The following is a 15,632-nucleotide window of genomic DNA, read 5'->3' on the forward strand; positions in this document are numbered from 1 at the left end:
GCATTTGGTAAGTAAGCTTCCTGGCGTGTGTTGACGTCGGCGAGCCTTTGATGTAATGGTGGATGAGTTTCCTGCCGGATGCGATCGGCAGTTTTACGAAATCAGAACGAATTTCATTCCATTGCTGAAACCAGTTTATCCGCTTCTTCCATCGTCGGCACGATGCGCAATCTTTTCCGCGGGCCACTCCCTGTAGCTTTATCGACGAGTCACCATGTACTGGTCTGGATGGCTGTGATATGTAAAGAGTGGGTTGAATCGACATGGTGCCGTATTTCTGCGTTGCATCGAAGACTACCGACTTTTGTCTTGGGATTCTCCCTTTCGCCCAGCCGTAGAGAAGCAGACATCGACGCCTCTGCAGGTAGCCCCATCTACTACGCTTCTCCAAAGCACACTTCAATATGTACTTAGCGTAACCATTGAGATCGCGGCGTCTCCCGAGATTGTGCGGACAAAGACAGTACCACGCAGACGGCATCTTCAGACGAATCGGCCCAAGAAACCCCGACGACGCCGTCGAGCCGGGAACGGTGTTCCACAACTTGCTGGAGCTGATGGACATGGAGGCCACGATCGTCGCACGCCGACAAGCCTTCCCCTGCTCCCTCCTTTCTTGGACGAAAACGCAGAAATAACGTCTGCCCTCCCTTAGTATAACGGCCCCGGACGATTGCAGTGCGGACGTAGCACACCGGGCCCTTTTGACGGGACAGTGAGTCTCATTATCCTCTCTCTCTCTCTCTCTCTCTCTCTCTCTTTCTTTCTTCTTCTTCTTTTTTCGGCATCTCGTATACAAAGGTACGCTGCTGGCCATATCGATTTTGTCTCCCGCGCAGGCACGATTTCCTGTCCGACCCCAGAAAGACGACGTTGGGAGGCACGACGTTCACGCAGCGAGAGGACTTGGGCGATCGATTCATCGCTAGATAGATTGTGTATACCGAGCGGACGAATCGTGGCAGAATTACAACGAGGACCTAAGGAGATGGTGCGAGCGGCCAGGAAAAACCACAAGCACACAACTTTTTAAAGAGGGCTTCTTGTCTTGCCGGACCTGGCTTCTTTTTTACACTCTCGGTTGAAGCACCCTTTCTAAACTATCGGGTTTGCATATATGTGATTCAAAGCGTGCATGTTTGCATTTCGTCCTCAAGAAGTCATGCCATCGTGTCAGCGAAAGCTCTGGATCGGCACAACAAACGCAAATTTGCATCACTTTTTCCAAGCGGCGTTGCGCTCAATCAGATACGTCTCTCTCTCCGATCCCGTCTTTATGCAACATCTGTGATGCGACCATATGGACAAATCCCAAGTAGGTGATGGACACGAGTACACATGTGGGATTTATACCTTCTTTCTATCATCTCATAGGGCTCCCAAACCCAGCACTGCCTTTTCCAAATGGAGCCTTTCTCACCGGTGTACCCGCTTGACTCCTCAACGGACTTCCACTGGCAACCTCGCTGGCCGTCGCACCGAGTTCTGGCGTTGCTCTGCCTGACGTATTTCGTCCTGGCGTAAGCATCCCAGGTGGTACACCAAGCATCTCGTCATTGCTAGCACCTACTTTTCCAGGAACCTTGAACCTTGTTTCGGCTCCTCGACGGTATATCCACTCCAATTTCTCTTCCAAGGTATTTTCCCGCCTGTAATCTTCGTACTTGCGCCACAGTTTTAGTGCTGTGCGTGCATCTTCGACGGAATCATGTGTCTCAATTTGGATATCCTCCTTGAGCAGGAGCCAAGCAAGAAAGCGTAAAGAGAGCTTCCGCTGTCTTGACGCAATGTAGAACAAATCAACGGTGTCGATGACCTGTGACTTCGGGACATGAATGTTGATAGTCCGGAAATCTTTGGTAAGGCCATGTCCAACAAAGGTGCAGCCTAAGTTCAACAGCAGCCACAGCTTCTTGTAAGCTACTTTGAGAGAAACTAGAATGTGTGATGAAGTTTGACGATCAAGATCTCCCGGTGCAATTCCGCTATGCTGGGTCAGGTAATCCACAATTGGCTCTGTGATGGCGATATAGTCATCTATGAACGGCAAATCTGCGTCTGGTCCCGCTCCGCGTAGCACACTGACACGTGCAAGGCCCAAACGACTAGGACGAATGGTTTCTCTTGTGCCATCGGCCTTGATCTCTATTTCTTCGCGTTGCAGAGCCACAAATTCAGCATCGATGCCGACAGGTGCGCCTGGCTGTGGGACTTCATCGGTCGGGTTTAAGAGCCTGAACTTGTCGAGATGCTCTGACTGCGCTGCGCTCCATTTCCTGTATAAAATGCTCGTGTCAAGGTTAGTTTTCCAAGAATCATCAATTATATGCGAGTATTCTTTGAGCTGGTAGCACAACACACAGGGCAGTTTCCAAGTCGGCTCAAATCTTAGAGCTTCCGTTGTTGAACATGGCGTGACGAGAAAATCGTTGAAAAGGTGCCATTCATCTTTTGCATCCGTGTTCGAAGAGCTCGGTGAGACGTTGAGCATGCCGACTAAATGACTCTTTTGATTTTCTCCGCTCTTGACGTCGCAAACGACTCCAATAAGTTCATACACCTGGATCTGATGCACCTTGCGCTGGATGTGCAGTTCCAGGTCCTGGCCTTCGTAGCAGAAGAATTGACCATTTCCCGTGATGATACCAATCTCCTTGGGCACCCAATTGGGACTAGACCAGAGTTGTTTGGCTTCATTGGTTGTCACGTTCGCATTCATCACCATGACGGCTGGTACGCCTTGAACTTGTTTTCGCTGACTCATTTGCTGATAACGACGACAGCGGGAGCACCACCCACGGGTCGGTTCTTGTCGCTCAACCGAGTATTTGAGAATCTGGGAGAACGTTTGACGGTGATGATTCTGTGGATTGTTGCTGCGATGGTTTCGTCCACCCATATTTCGCTGAGGCTGCGGATAAATGAGCTCATGACTGTAAACATCGTCAAGCCTGGTCATTTCGTGCATGCATTGCCCACATTTGAATGTTGCAAGCATCTTCGTTGCGAGTGCTTGCTCCAAGGGGCGATTTTGGGCATGCGTAGAGACCATCATATAGTCGGTGCTGAATTTGTTGAGAAGGTAGGTGTTAAGTTTTTGGACCATTACCGTAAGACGCTCATTTGGATTTCGTTCTTCGAGCAGATTCAACGACTGAGCTGCTGGTTGTGAGCTCAGCGTTTTGAGGAAATTGGTTGCTTGGCAATTCATGCCTTCCGCCTTCTCAAGCATATCGATTAAGAAGCCAAGTTCGCAGAGCATACACTGGTCAAAAAGACATTCGGTTGCCGTGTGCTGGAGGGCAATATTCCGGATCACCGGCGTGAACCGATATAGCTGAAGCAAAGGGTTTGCATATGAGTTTGCAATGTGAGTCTCTAGTCCAGAGAAAGAGGTTTTGTTGTAGTAGCTGCTCCGCGTTAATACATGTGTTCACGTATAAAAAGCCACAAAACGTACCGGAAGTCGAAATCGTCTACACCAAACTTCGAGTACTTAATCTCCACATTGCCATATATAGCTGGGACATCCTTTCTTGTTGCACTAGTGATATTCATATCTTTGAGATGCTCTAACAATGCATCACTTGGACGTTGCTCGTCATCACCTGCTTTGGCAGACTCCCTGGCCTTCTCAGAGAGGAACTTGGGAGCTCCAAGGGCACCGCTTGATTTCTCAGACAAAGCTACTCGGGTTTGTTGGATCTGATTGCGGAAACCTTTTCGCGGATTTGGTGCATATGCTCCCATATCTGCGCGTTTCTGGTGAGCTGTTACAATGGCCTCAATCTTTGGTGGTGGAGCGCCCACTTCGAAGGTCATGTGAGAAGGCCACGCAGAGAGTAGAAGTTCACGATAATATGGCATACCGATTTTATTCAGAGGTCTGTATGCAATATTTAGAATATTTGCTTTAGGCTTGAAGAAAACACTTACGTGTCAAGCGACCAGTCCATGGGCGGATGAGGAATGATAGGGTCAGGGAAGAGGGTTTCTCTGGGATGATCGGTGAAATGTGCCTTTGCGGGTGAGCCCCACAGATGGATTTGATTCAAAGTGGTTGCAAAAGCAAGGGCTTCTCCGGATGGTGCGAGCTCAAGAGACGTTATAGCCGTATTGTCGAATATTTGAGCTTGTTTGACGAGTGACACAGCACCGGAATTCATCACATCCACGACTTGTATCTGGCCATTAAGGGAAGCAATCACGCATGTGGTGTACATGCGGGGATGGATACGAACGAATGCGGCGCCAGGTTGAAAGGGTATTGGGGGTAATGGTTGAAGCGTCTTAAGTGAGAGGAGGTTGACCATACCATCGAGCATAGGACCGAGCTGCTGCCGATTGGAATAGCCGCAAGTGACAAGGAAATCAGTTTTGACATCCATATCATTGATCCATCCCATATGAGCTTGCCATGACTTAATCAGTTGAAAGGTTTTAGAATCGAGGATGTGCACAGAGCCCGTGTGTGTTGCAGCACAGATGTGCGAGCCGCCTCGCTTCATGATTGTGTACATATCGTGGGCTGGTATCTGCAACTGTTTGGTGAGACTCTATCCTTCTCCTAAGCGTCAATGAAAGACTACATACGATTTCAAGGATTGCCCCCTTCTCCACGTCTATTCTAAACATGGTATTCTGCATGCCCGCGACCAAAATCTCGGTGGCGTCCTTGCTGGTGAAGCTCATACATTGTAGATCCGTAAAGTTCTGATCCCTGAAATAATGTGAATTCGAGCCCTTTCTCATACGATGCGTGACCTACGCCAAGTGCCATATACCTAGACCCCTCCTCGACGCGTAGTGGACGCTCCTTGAAGAGACGGATAGCACGCCTTTTTCGGTGAATATTATCTGCTTGACATGCTCGCTAGCATGTGCTTTGAAACTCGTATACTTCTGCAGCTCGTGGCCGTAGAATGACATGACGCGGCCCTGGCATAGTCATCAATGAATATGCGTTTCTCACTGCGCGCTTCATATACGGACGGAAGAAAGTTCGGGTATGCCATACATATTCATTTCCCGTCCACAGCAGCTCTTGATGAGGGTCTATAGCAAGCGTCGTGGCCCATGTGGGCATCGCATGAGGACCTGGGCCGGGATGAGGTACGAGGCAGATCTATGAATGCGCTTTACGTCAGTATGTATTCAACACGTTCAGACAACGCAATTCCGAACTCGTGTAGGTAGAACAGCCATGTGTCGAATATTTCCGTCAGCCATTGACGTTGCCTTACCTCCTCAGCGTCGGTGTCCATGGTCAACAGGAACCAGACTCTTTCCGCCGCCAAGGAGCTCGCAGCGCTTTGCTCATGTCTATAACATGGAGCGAATCTTTTCTCGATGACTTGTAAGTTGAGATAGTCACTGGCTTGTACACTTCGCGCGGAGTGACTGTGGACAGTGCAGGACAGTCGCAGTGGTCGATGATGTGGTGAGCGTGAGCTGAGACCGGGATTGACTTAGCCACCGTCCCCAGACAGTGGGGTTTCCATAGTTCTAGTGGGACTGAGAAGACAAACTTATCGTGCTTCAGCCTCGCTCACAAGGCCGGGGTTAATGGATCGAGGGTCTTGACCATGCTATATATATTGTTTATGAGACTACGAAGATTAATGCTATGCGTTGTGCTTCTAAGGGATTCCAAGCTGACTACACGAAAGTGACTCCAGGCTCGACCAAGCTCCAAACACTTCACATTCCGCAATATGTACATAATCCTATCACCATTTACATTCTCAAGGCAACAATTTACTCAATAAGCAGTCACTTCCAGGCCCAGGACGATACCTCTCCAACGATACAGGAATCTCACTTGAGTACCCAATGTCTCCATGTGCCGTTTCCAGATTGGGCCCAATCTTGCCCATCAGCTTAGCGATCCAACGGTCATTCACCAGAGACCCTAAGACTGCCTTCTTGACCCCGTTGCGCATGTTCTGATGCATATCTTGGATGAAACTACGCAGCGTGTCTTTATCATCGCGGAGTCCCTTGGTCAAACGATTCAGGCGATTTTTTGATGAGCTACCGAGAGCAGTGAGATCGGACAGCATGCGGTTGCGTTGTGACAAATCAGGCGGAGTCGAAGCTAAAATATCGAGTGTGTCGCTCGTGTTTATTCGTGAGAGTGGCGCTGATGAAGTAGGGGTGAGAAAGTCTGTCATCGGAGTGCTTCTGCTCAGAATATCTATACCGTCTTCCGCAGCCTGTGGCATTGACTCCATACGGTCGATTTCCTTATCTATTTCTATGATTTTGGTGGCTTTGACAAGTGCCACAACGAACGCGACGAATTCTTGGTTGAATGCCGCGGGGAGACTTGCATGTGCAGTAATTCCAATGGCAGCTCGTCCTTCTCTGCTCTCTTCAGATCCTGCTCGGCTTGGACTGTTTTCGGAAACCCATCGGCCTGCTCTAAATTTTCCTTCACTTCCATAAAATGATGAATCGTTGGCCTTGGTGGTAAGATATGTTAGTAATGCAGACATAGAAAGCTTGGGACACTGACTGTGGCATCTGCGCAGCCAAGTCTAACAACTTGTGTCAGTACACCTGATTCTGATAGGGTGCGGCAGGCAAGTATATCACTGGAACTAGTCAGAATCAAGCTTTGTAGGATGATGCCTCACAGTGTGCACCTAAAATGAAGGTAGGAGATAATGTCGAAGGCTGTCAGCAGCGGTATCTTTCCCACGCCGTTGATATCAGTAAGTTACAGGCAGAAGTTCGTCACCGCCGGCCAATCCATAATACGTTTCTCGATACGCCGTAATTGCTTCGATTTTTCCGTATGCAGCTTGAAGATCTGGATTCTCGGCAACTGTCGAAGCCATTGTCCTGATCCAGCCACCGTCACAAAGCTAATGCTAATCGGATGAAAGTAGCTCAAAGAGCTCAGAAACAGTCTGAGCAGGACGGGAAGTCTGTACATAGAGGCTCTTATTTTAATATTGCTTAGATTACGGAGAGCAGTGACCTTCACTGAATGAGATGGTGGATGCAGGACAGAAGGGAACTCGTGAAGTTCAGCACGGATGGCAGCTCTCACATCTTTTTCATCCTCAAGGTTCGTCCTTGTTCTTTAGCTGCTTCACGAACGAGGGCTGGACATTGATAGACTGCACAAGTGGTTCGGATATCGTTTAGCATCTTCAAGTACTTTTGCTTCTCATTCTGATCATTAGGCGAGAGAGCTCTGATGTCATCGAACCCTGCTTGCACTGAAAAACCTTTGATGTACGATCTGCCTGCCAATGACTCTCGCGACTTTGGCCGAATTTTCAAACCTTCGGATCCTGCAGCTGCAGCACGCAAGAGAGGAGTTTCATTAAATAAAGACTCCTCGTCTGCTTCGTTGTCAGAGTCTTTGACGTCAGCAAATGTCATTTCTGTAGAACCTCCTTTCACATTTCCAAAGATATCGCTGATCTCGATTTTCCTGAAGAGAGAAGCACACACTTGCTCAGTATAAACCGCAAGCTCGATGTCGTCGGTCACCTTGATCCCCACTTCGACTCCATGAGCAATCAATGTTAGACTTGAAAGACAAACCGTCACAAGGCGGATGACCATCTGCCCAGAAACCTCCATGTCAATATCTAGGGCCGGTAAGTTGAACAGCGCGATTGTGTATCGGGTAAAGGATATATCTCGAAGGACTCGACGAAGGTTACGCTGTGCTAGTTCTGAGGCGGATTGGAATTGAAACAGGCAAGTGATGAAAATGACTGGCCAACATGTTGACGCGAAGAGACCATTGAGCAGTCGCGACGTAGAGGCGACAGCGTAAACGAGATTCAAAGTCGTCAGTAGCGTCCACAGCGGCACGGAAGGGAGGATTCGAGTTCCCAGACTGGCAGCATATGTGACGAGGAGCGACTCGACGCCCGCTCCGGAGTAAAACCAGCCGTCTAGGCCAACTCAAAATTACCAGCAATAGAGTAATGACGGCGAACAATATCAATGGCGCCGTCAGACCAAGCGGTTCCTGTGCCTTTTCAAGCCCACTACATGATCCCGGTGACTTTCGCTTCTTTGGGGTCATGAGAGGATTCGCAGCTATTCTACTTCAGAGACTATGCGCGCGGCCAAGAAAGTGTCTTGTAAAACGCCTTGTCAGTAAAGTTGCGTGAGCAAGGAGTCGAAGAGGGTCTTCTAGCAGAAACCATTCTCACCAACGCTTGCGATAAATGTTAGTTACAGGCAATGACTTTGCTGAAAAAAAAAAAAAAATAATAGCAGTACCGAGGATCCTTAGAATAAGGAAGAGTACCCATGTCTTGGTCAACATTGTTCCTATTTTGGATTTTACTTGCTTGCGACGTCAAAATTCGTAGTAAAAGCGAGCTATTCCGCGAGGAGTCTAAAGCAAAAGATCGAGAGTGTCTTAGTTAACCTTCTTTATTGAATAATGACTGGCCAGAAGCATCTCAGAAGTGCCATAGCTTCTCCCGCCTTTAACCGGAGCTAAGAGAACCAGTTTTGAATCTTCATTGTTCCCTTCTCCACGAGGTTTTTATGCAGGTCAAACGTGTTGAAAAGCAAATGCGGCTCGTGTCCCCAACCTTTTCGAAGACATTCGAACTCGGCCCTTTCGAAGTAATCCATCAAGATAGGCTGGTAGTCGGGATGTGCGCAATTCTTGATAATGACGCGCGCTCGTTCTCGAGGTGACAAACCGCGGACATCTGCGAGTCCCTGTTCCGTGACCACGACGTCTAGATCGTGCTCCGTTTGATCGACGTGCGTGCACATGGGCACGATGCAAGTGATGCCATTGGGATCTGTTTTTGTTGGCCTTGTTGATGGGGTATGCATAATACTGTATTTGGCGGAGCGAAGGAAGTCTGCACTGCCACCAAGACCATTCAACATACGGGAGCCCATCACGCAAGTGCTGTTTGCGTGGGCGTATATATCAACTTCGACCGGCGTGTTCATTCCTATGACACCAAGCCGGCGGATGATTTCAGGTGAATTAGATACCTGTTGTGAGCGCAGGAGTAGCTTGGGAGCGTATTGGTCCCAACGTTCGTAGAAGCGCTTGAATCCATCAGGCGAAAAGCGAATCGAGGTCGCCGTCGCAAAGTCCAGATGACCAGAATCGAACAGGTCTAGGAAGGAGTCTTGAAGAACCTCCGTCCAGACCTTCAAATTTCTGAATTGTGCACCATGAGACAGACCACCGATCACGGCATTGGCAATGTTACCTATTCCGCTTTGAATGGGCAATAGATTTTGTGGTAATCTGCCATGGTCGACTTCGTGTTTGAGAAATTCGATTAGATTAGTGGCGATAGCTGCAGACTTCTCGTCTTCGGGAGCATTCGGTTGTGTTTGATCCGGGTAGTCCGACTCAACGATGGCAACAACACGTTCGGGGTCAACCGGTATATGTGGGGTGCCAATTCGATCTTCAGGTGCCATGATGAGATATGGCTTTCTCCTTGGTGGCAGGTCAGTCATCGTTATATCGTGCAGTCCTTCAAAAGACGGGGTCGCTGTGTTGACCTCGATAATAATCTAGGGAGTCAATATCAGCCTTTCCAAACGATTTAAGATCGGTATACCTTTTCAGCCATCTGGATGATTTCTGGACTGGCACCAACGCTTGCTCCTGGAATGATGCCGCCATCCTCCGTGATTGCACTCGCCTCCACAATGGCCACGTCAAGCCTATTCGTTTTCTTTGCAATGTCCAATCCATTGCTCTGCCCTTCTTCGTGTTGGCCTTTACGATTCATTGTGTAGAAACCGTACATCAAATCAACAGGGAACATGGACAGATGCTTGTCAAAAAACTTGATTTTCCCCGTATTGATGCCCTTTGCGATATCTTTGCCAACTTGATGCGGAGCACGCCTCTCAATCATATCGTTTCGAGCCCATCGATTCTCTGTTTCAGCTCCAGAGGACGCGCCCACGAACAAATTGAACTTGAGCTTGCCTTGCAGACCATGTTTCTCCACGTGATCCGCCAGAGCTGTTGGAACTTTTCTACGATGATCGTGTCAGTGCTTCGTGTTCGTCACTTGCATAGTACGTCAACGCACTTTGGATACCCAACTCCAGTAAAACCGCTCCATCCGATATAGCTCCCATTCGGAAATAAGTGAAGCAGATCTTCAGCCTTGGCCAGCTTTGAGAGGTACGATGGCCTGCGGACGCGGCTTTTGAGCAGCTGGGACGCCGCCATGTATGATACGAAGTGATAGGGCAAAATGAGCAGAAAGATGAAAGTGAAGATGTGGTCTTCTAATATATTTAAAGCTTGAGCTTGAGATTCAGTTATGAAACTTGGTGACGAAGTTATGATCCACCCCAAATCGGATCTATCTCGGAGCTCGGTCATGGGCTCCGCGAAGCCACAGTATCAAGCTCAGCACTATTTTAGGACACATTACAGTATTTTCACCACATTTTTCTAGCTCCAGGAGATTTTTCAATTGATCTTATCAACAGGGAAGAAAATTTTGAAGGCCAAATAGCTTGCCCAAGCATATCCCATCACGCCGGATTGAACTTAATCTCTCCGTCCCCCATCAAAGACTAATACAACTTCTTGAGCTTGCGACTGTTACAACTAAGAAAGCGCTGACATATATAAACACCTTATGCTCAAACTCGTCTCCTAAAGTTGAGCTGTGCAGGTCAGGCTATGTCGATTTTCGCAATGCACCTTGAAAACGCACAATGAATCTTTGTAGGGCGGAAAGCCTTTGAGGAAATTGGATTGAAAGCAGCAATCTTCCGTCTTTCTATTTCCCGAAAGTACAGAAAAAATCTTGCTATGGTCCTGAGAATCAAAGGGAGATCGAACAGAGCCTGCCGCACGAAGTGAGAAGTAGAACACGTGACCAAGTGTGATGTCTTAAGTTAGCGAGTATCCGGTTTTCGTGCGGTTACGAAAACTCTGAGGTGACTTTAGTCAATATTCCGTTAAGATTATGGTCGTCAACCTACGCTTTTGTATATGTATGGAATTTGTTACTGAGAAGCTCATTGCGGACCTTGGCCAGAAGAACTTGAACTTCCTCAGCTAGCCAACCATTGCGTGTGAACAAAGCTATGCTGTAATGTTCCATACCTAGAAGGGTCAGTTTTTCTTGGCCATTATATTGCTCTTTACTTACCGATCAATAAGTGGACGAGATAGTACATTCCGATTTCTTTCAGACGTTTGTCTTTTGCCCACGTTCCAATAGGAATTAATTTCTCGACCTCCTGAATGTCTGTGAAACCGGCCTCTTTGACCCATCCTGACATTTTAGGCATCTGGAATGGAAGAATGTTATCTCGTAGACCTTTTACCAAGGAATAAAGGACGCACCTGATCAAACTCAAGACCTATTCCCTTTGCAATCTCATGAAATGTTTCCTAGGGTGGATTGGAACTCAGCATAAATCTGAATGGGATACAAAATGCATACCTCCCACTTCACACAGTTCGAGTCCTTTCCGAGAGACCCATCGTCACAATGGAAATGAGTTCGAATTTCGGAAACCTCGATCAAGCCGCCAGGCTTCAGATGTCTGAAAAGGCGGCATGGTCAGCAGCACGTCATAATTTGCCGCGTAAGAGAACGTACTTGTACACTTGAACCAAAAAACCTACCCAGTCCTTGATGCTTCCACCGAGAGTGCGGATATGAATGAAGTCGAAGCTGTTCAGTTCGTACGTCCATGGCAACGTAACGTCATCTATTTCAAATTTGACGTTGGGCTACGAGAACAGAATATGAGGATCCGTCTCAAATGCCTAAATTTTAACTTACCGGTGTCCAATTCGGTTGGATGGGACTAAGATCAACCCCAATCACTTCTGCTGAAGGGAAGAGATCACCGGCGTCGATAGCCCAAATTCCAGTGCCAGTGCCGACGTCGAGGATCCGCTGCGGATCCTTCAGCTTCGAGATAGTAATATCGCCACCGAGGACTAATCTGAAGATGTGATGCTGCAGATCCAGGCGGTCTTGCTCCTTTTCGTCGTTGGGAAGAAGCTAAAGATTAGATTAGAGGGACGTCCACTCGACACGCTTGCAATGATCGTACGTATTGGCCCGCGCGATACGCATGATACGTATGGCCATTCTCGTAAACGTATTCGAAAATGGATGAGCGCGTCGATGTTGTATCCGAGACTACGCTCTCATAGTCAGAGTTGATGCTCTGGGTATCGGACTAAGGCCGAGTGAGTGTTGCAGGTCATCAACCACGGGACGAAGGGTACGGGCGCACATCGACCTCTATTGTCGTTGCATCCATTGTGGCGCTGTGGGGTGAACACAGCGAATTTTGAACACAACGTGGAACGCATCTGCGGGGAAGATTCAGGATCAGGATCAGAATCAGGATCGAGTTGGGTTCATGCAAATCACCTTCCAAACCCTGCTACTCGCTTGCACACCACGCCAAGCACGGCCCGTTCCCCATTGAGACAAAGCGCGTTGTGATGCTTGCATCGGGACTAACTGCTACGGTACAAAGCTGCGCAAGCCGACAACCGGGCCAGTCGAATGGTTATCTATTTCTATTATTAAGGCGGGCACGTCCTTTGATCCGATCGACCACGTTGGCTTTGTGACACCTGAACTACGAATCGTGAACCAAGCTCGCCATGATCTCCTCGATCCTTCAGCGGCTCGCGCTGGCGGGCGGTGGATTGCTGTTGGGCGTCATCATCAAAAGACGGTATTTCTCGCCAATCTCGGATATTCCTGGTCCTTTCGTAGCCTCCTTTTCCCGATTGTGGCAGCTCTACCACATCTTTGACGGTCACACGGAACTTGCCACCATCAAGGCGCACGAAAAGTATGGCCCGTTTGTTCGCATCAGCCATCTCGAGGTCAGTGTGAGCGATCCAGATGCGATCAAAGCTCTCTTGGTCGCGCCTCTTCGAAAGGGTTCGTGGTATCAGGTCTTCAATCTCCCTGATCGCCGATATGTCAACCAGATGGGAGAGCTTGATCCAAAGCGACACATTCAGAAGCAGCGCAATGTTGCTCCTGGATATGCCTTCAGCAATGTCATCCAGTCTGAGCCCTACATCGACAACCTGATCCGCAAGATGGAAGAGAATTTCGACAAGTACACAAAGGAGGGAAAACCGATAGAATTTGACCATTGGTTCAACTAGTAAGCTTTCTTTCGTGAATGAAATTTCTTCTCAGCTTTTGCTAACACCAAAAAAAAAGCTTTGGCTTTGACGTGCTCGGTGAAGTTACATTTTCAAAAGCCTTTGGATTTCTCGAGCAGGCCAGAGATATTGGTGGTGCAATCGCAAATACCAGATTTCTGGGACTGTATATCGCGGTGATTGGACACTACTACTGGCTGCATGACATTCTGCTTGCGAATCCGCTCATCAATTACTTCAATCTGGCACCCAGTAACCATATCTTCGATACTGCACTTGCTGCGGTGGAGGCGAGGAAAAACAATCCAGATGTTCGAAAAGATATGATGGAGCAGTGGCTCCAAGTCCGCCGCGCCCACCCGGAGCGCATGGAAGAGAAAGAACTTCTCGCCGGGGCTGTCGTTAATGTCGGAGCTGGCGCCGACACCATCAGCACCACCTTGCAGAGCTTCTTCTACCATTTGCTTCGCAATCCTGAAGCGATGGCAAAGGTTCGTGCTGAGGTTGATGCAGCAGCAGCAAAAGGAGAACTATCGGGTATTCCAAGTTACGCTGAAACGCAAAAGTTGCCTTATTTGCAGGCTTGCGTAAGTGGCCTGGCTGCCCTCGCAAATTTTTACATAACGGCGCTTAATATTGACTTCGTCTAGATCAAAGAGACCTATCGTCATTTTCCTCCGGTTGCATTCGGCTTACCGCGCGTTGTCCCAGACGAAGGCCTGACCATTGGCAATCACAAATTCTCCAAAGGTGTAAGTAGTAGTAATTATTAATGCCTTTTCCAAGATAAAGTGTATATTGACATCTCGGTGCTAGGTCATTCTTAGCATCAACCCACATGTTATTCACAAGAACAAGGAAATATTCGGCGCTGACGCCGATAAATTCAATCCGGACCGGTGGATGGTGGACACGGAGCGCTGGAGGGCTATGGACAAATACATTATAACCGTGCGTAGCTTTGAAACATTGGAGTGAATCAAGTCAAGCTAATATTTTACAATATAGTTTGGGGCCGGATACAACCAGTGCCCTGGCCGGCATCTGGCTCATCTAGAAGTGTCTAAGGTAGCAGCAACTCTGCTCAGAGATTTCGACGTCGAACAAGTCACGCCAGGCCAAAGCTGGACGTTTGAGACTCATTTCACGGCCGTTCCATACAATTGGCCATGCCGAGTCAGGCGCCGACGCTAGAACTTCCTGCTGGCTTTGAAAATTTTTCCTTCTTAAGCTTTGCGCAGAACACATGACTTATTTTGCAGCGAAATACCCTTTGTAGATAGATTTGCGTCTATGTAGTACGTAAAATTGGTAAACTTATGGCCTCTGACGGCCAGATTCGATCACATGTTCTGAATTTTAGGACGGTGACTGGAAGTATATTTGCGGATAATAGTCCAAATTCACCCTATTTTAGAGATTTTCTTCTGCCAAAGGACCTATCCAAGGCCGCTATGAATATCATTTCCCATTAAGAGTATTTCAAACTTGCCCATTGAAAGTCGCCTTTTTCCTTGGCTACGAGCATGATCATTATTACTCATAATTTGCTTTCTCGTACCCGACCTCCCACGCCTATAGGACGCTTGTACGTCGTCCATGCTCGTCTATTCACGGCGCCAATGGTTGCCAATTAACTAAACATTGCAATCTTCGGCATTGGTTTCACCTCCTTTGAATAGTGTTCAGATGGCGAACATATCTTTGAGTAGAGAGAGCAACGGTCTAGTTGACAAGTCTTCGGCTCCAGAACTTGCTACATTTTGTCGGTGGGACCTGAGGAATCAGGAAGGCAGCTCTTGCAGAGCTGACATGACGCAGGATAAGCTTCAAGGAATACGTGAGCGCACTGAAAGCGAGCGAGAAAACGTTCAAATTCTTTCCCGTAGAGATAGCAGACATGCGGAAGTTGCTTGGATCGAGTGCAAGGCATCTAGCCTGGCGGAGGTGAAGCAAGTGTACGACTATGTCAAGCCGCTTGAATCCAGAATCGACCTGCTATTCATGATGAGATATGCGCCCTTTGGGGAGAGGGAGCGCATGTAGCCCCTCCCACCCTGCCATGAATGTTCCGCCGACGGCTGACAACTTGACCAAGATACGCCTGAAGGCTTGGACAACCGTCATACACTGAGCTTTTACTCCCGCATCTGCTTCATCGAGAATATATGGCCGCTTCTTCGTGAATCCGAAGAGGCGCGAATAATCAGCGTTCACTCTGGGACATTTGAGTGCGAGAGCAGATTCAACGTCGATAACTTGAATCTGGAAGAGCCGGGCGCTTTTGGTGCAATCAAGTCTCAGTCGCAAACGGGCGTCATGAGCACCTTCGCCCTTGAGCGTCTTGCGAAAAAGAGAACCGATCCATTGTGATCATCCACGGCCATCCCGGCATCGTTCGCACTGGCAATCTTTCTCGCGTTGGGAAGGATGGATCGTGGGGCCTATGGATTGCTAGAGTCTTTATAGACACAGTGTGTTGAGGTTA

General features: G+C 48.3%; 6 protein-coding genes across 10 annotated transcripts; 1 reads left to right on the forward strand and 5 right to left on the reverse strand.

Annotated features, from left to right (window-relative positions):
* Positions 1-986: 986 nt before the first annotated feature.
* On the reverse strand, positions 987-5,426 carry PV09_04704. 4 transcript variants are annotated; one of them, XM_016358101.1, is made up of 7 exons: positions 5,244-5,426; positions 5,018-5,125; positions 4,769-4,938; positions 4,594-4,720; positions 3,937-4,535; positions 3,461-3,886; positions 987-3,410 (listed from the first exon to the last, which is right to left on the reverse strand). In XM_016358101.1, exons 1-7 carry the CDS (start codon positions 5,262-5,264, stop codon positions 1,364-1,366), a joined length of 3,498 nt encoding a protein of 1,165 aa, XP_016214303.1. In that variant the 5' UTR covers positions 5,265-5,426; the 3' UTR covers positions 987-1,363. The 4 variants fall into 4 exon arrangements, with proteins under 4 accessions (XP_016214303.1, XP_016214306.1, XP_016214304.1 ...); XM_016358104.1 differs by having other exon boundaries at positions 4,769-5,125; XM_016358102.1 differs by having other exon boundaries at positions 5,018-5,426.
* A 318-nt stretch (positions 5,427-5,744) lies between these two features.
* Positions 5,745-6,842, reverse strand: PV09_04705 (uncharacterized protein; the record flags this gene model as incomplete). Its single annotated transcript, XM_016358105.1, has 2 exons — positions 5,745-6,539; positions 6,726-6,842. 2 exons carry the CDS (start codon positions 6,840-6,842, stop codon positions 5,745-5,747), a joined length of 912 nt encoding a protein of 303 aa, XP_016214307.1.
* A 211-nt stretch (positions 6,843-7,053) lies between these two features.
* PV09_04706 (uncharacterized protein) lies at positions 7,054-8,053 on the reverse strand (the record flags this gene model as incomplete). Its single annotated transcript, XM_016358106.1, has 2 exons — positions 7,054-7,919; positions 7,987-8,053. 2 exons carry the CDS (start codon positions 8,051-8,053, stop codon positions 7,054-7,056), a joined length of 933 nt encoding a protein of 310 aa, XP_016214308.1.
* Positions 8,054-8,475: 422 nt separating this feature from the next.
* PV09_04707 (acetyl-CoA hydrolase) lies at positions 8,476-10,204 on the reverse strand (the record flags this gene model as incomplete). The annotated part of the gene is made up of 3 exons (XM_016358107.1): positions 8,476-9,531; positions 9,579-10,005; positions 10,062-10,204. 3 exons carry the CDS (start codon positions 10,202-10,204, stop codon positions 8,476-8,478), a joined length of 1,626 nt encoding a protein of 541 aa, XP_016214309.1.
* Positions 10,205-10,267: 63 nt separating this feature from the next.
* Positions 10,268-12,354, reverse strand: PV09_04708. Of its 2 annotated transcripts, XM_016358109.1 has the most exons (10): positions 12,247-12,354; positions 12,061-12,189; positions 11,784-12,008; positions 11,598-11,731; positions 11,439-11,541; positions 11,339-11,386; positions 11,142-11,283; positions 10,972-11,095; positions 10,701-10,921; positions 10,268-10,650 (listed from the first exon to the last, which is right to left on the reverse strand). In XM_016358109.1, the coding sequence occupies exons 1-9, from the start codon at positions 12,271-12,273 to the stop codon at positions 10,885-10,887; spliced, it is 969 nt and encodes a 322-aa protein (XP_016214311.1). In that variant the 5' UTR covers positions 12,274-12,354; the 3' UTR covers positions 10,268-10,650; positions 10,701-10,884. The 2 variants fall into 2 exon arrangements, with proteins under 2 accessions (XP_016214311.1, XP_016214310.1); XM_016358108.1 differs by having other exon boundaries at positions 10,268-10,921.
* Positions 12,355-12,584: 230 nt separating this feature from the next.
* On the forward strand, positions 12,585-14,614 carry PV09_04709 (uncharacterized protein). The gene is made up of 5 exons (XM_016358110.1): positions 12,585-13,143; positions 13,203-13,731; positions 13,795-13,896; positions 13,961-14,095; positions 14,153-14,614. Exons 1-5 carry the CDS (start codon positions 12,626-12,628, stop codon positions 14,336-14,338), a joined length of 1,470 nt encoding a protein of 489 aa, XP_016214312.1. The 5' UTR covers positions 12,585-12,625; the 3' UTR covers positions 14,339-14,614.
* The last annotated feature ends 1,018 nt before the right edge of the window (positions 14,615-15,632 follow it).

Source organism: Verruconis gallopava, assembly GCF_000836295.1.
Source record: "Verruconis gallopava strain CBS 43764 unplaced genomic scaffold supercont1.13, whole genome shotgun sequence".
Taxonomy (NCBI): Eukaryota; Fungi; Ascomycota; class Dothideomycetes; order Venturiales; family Sympoventuriaceae; genus Verruconis; species Verruconis gallopava.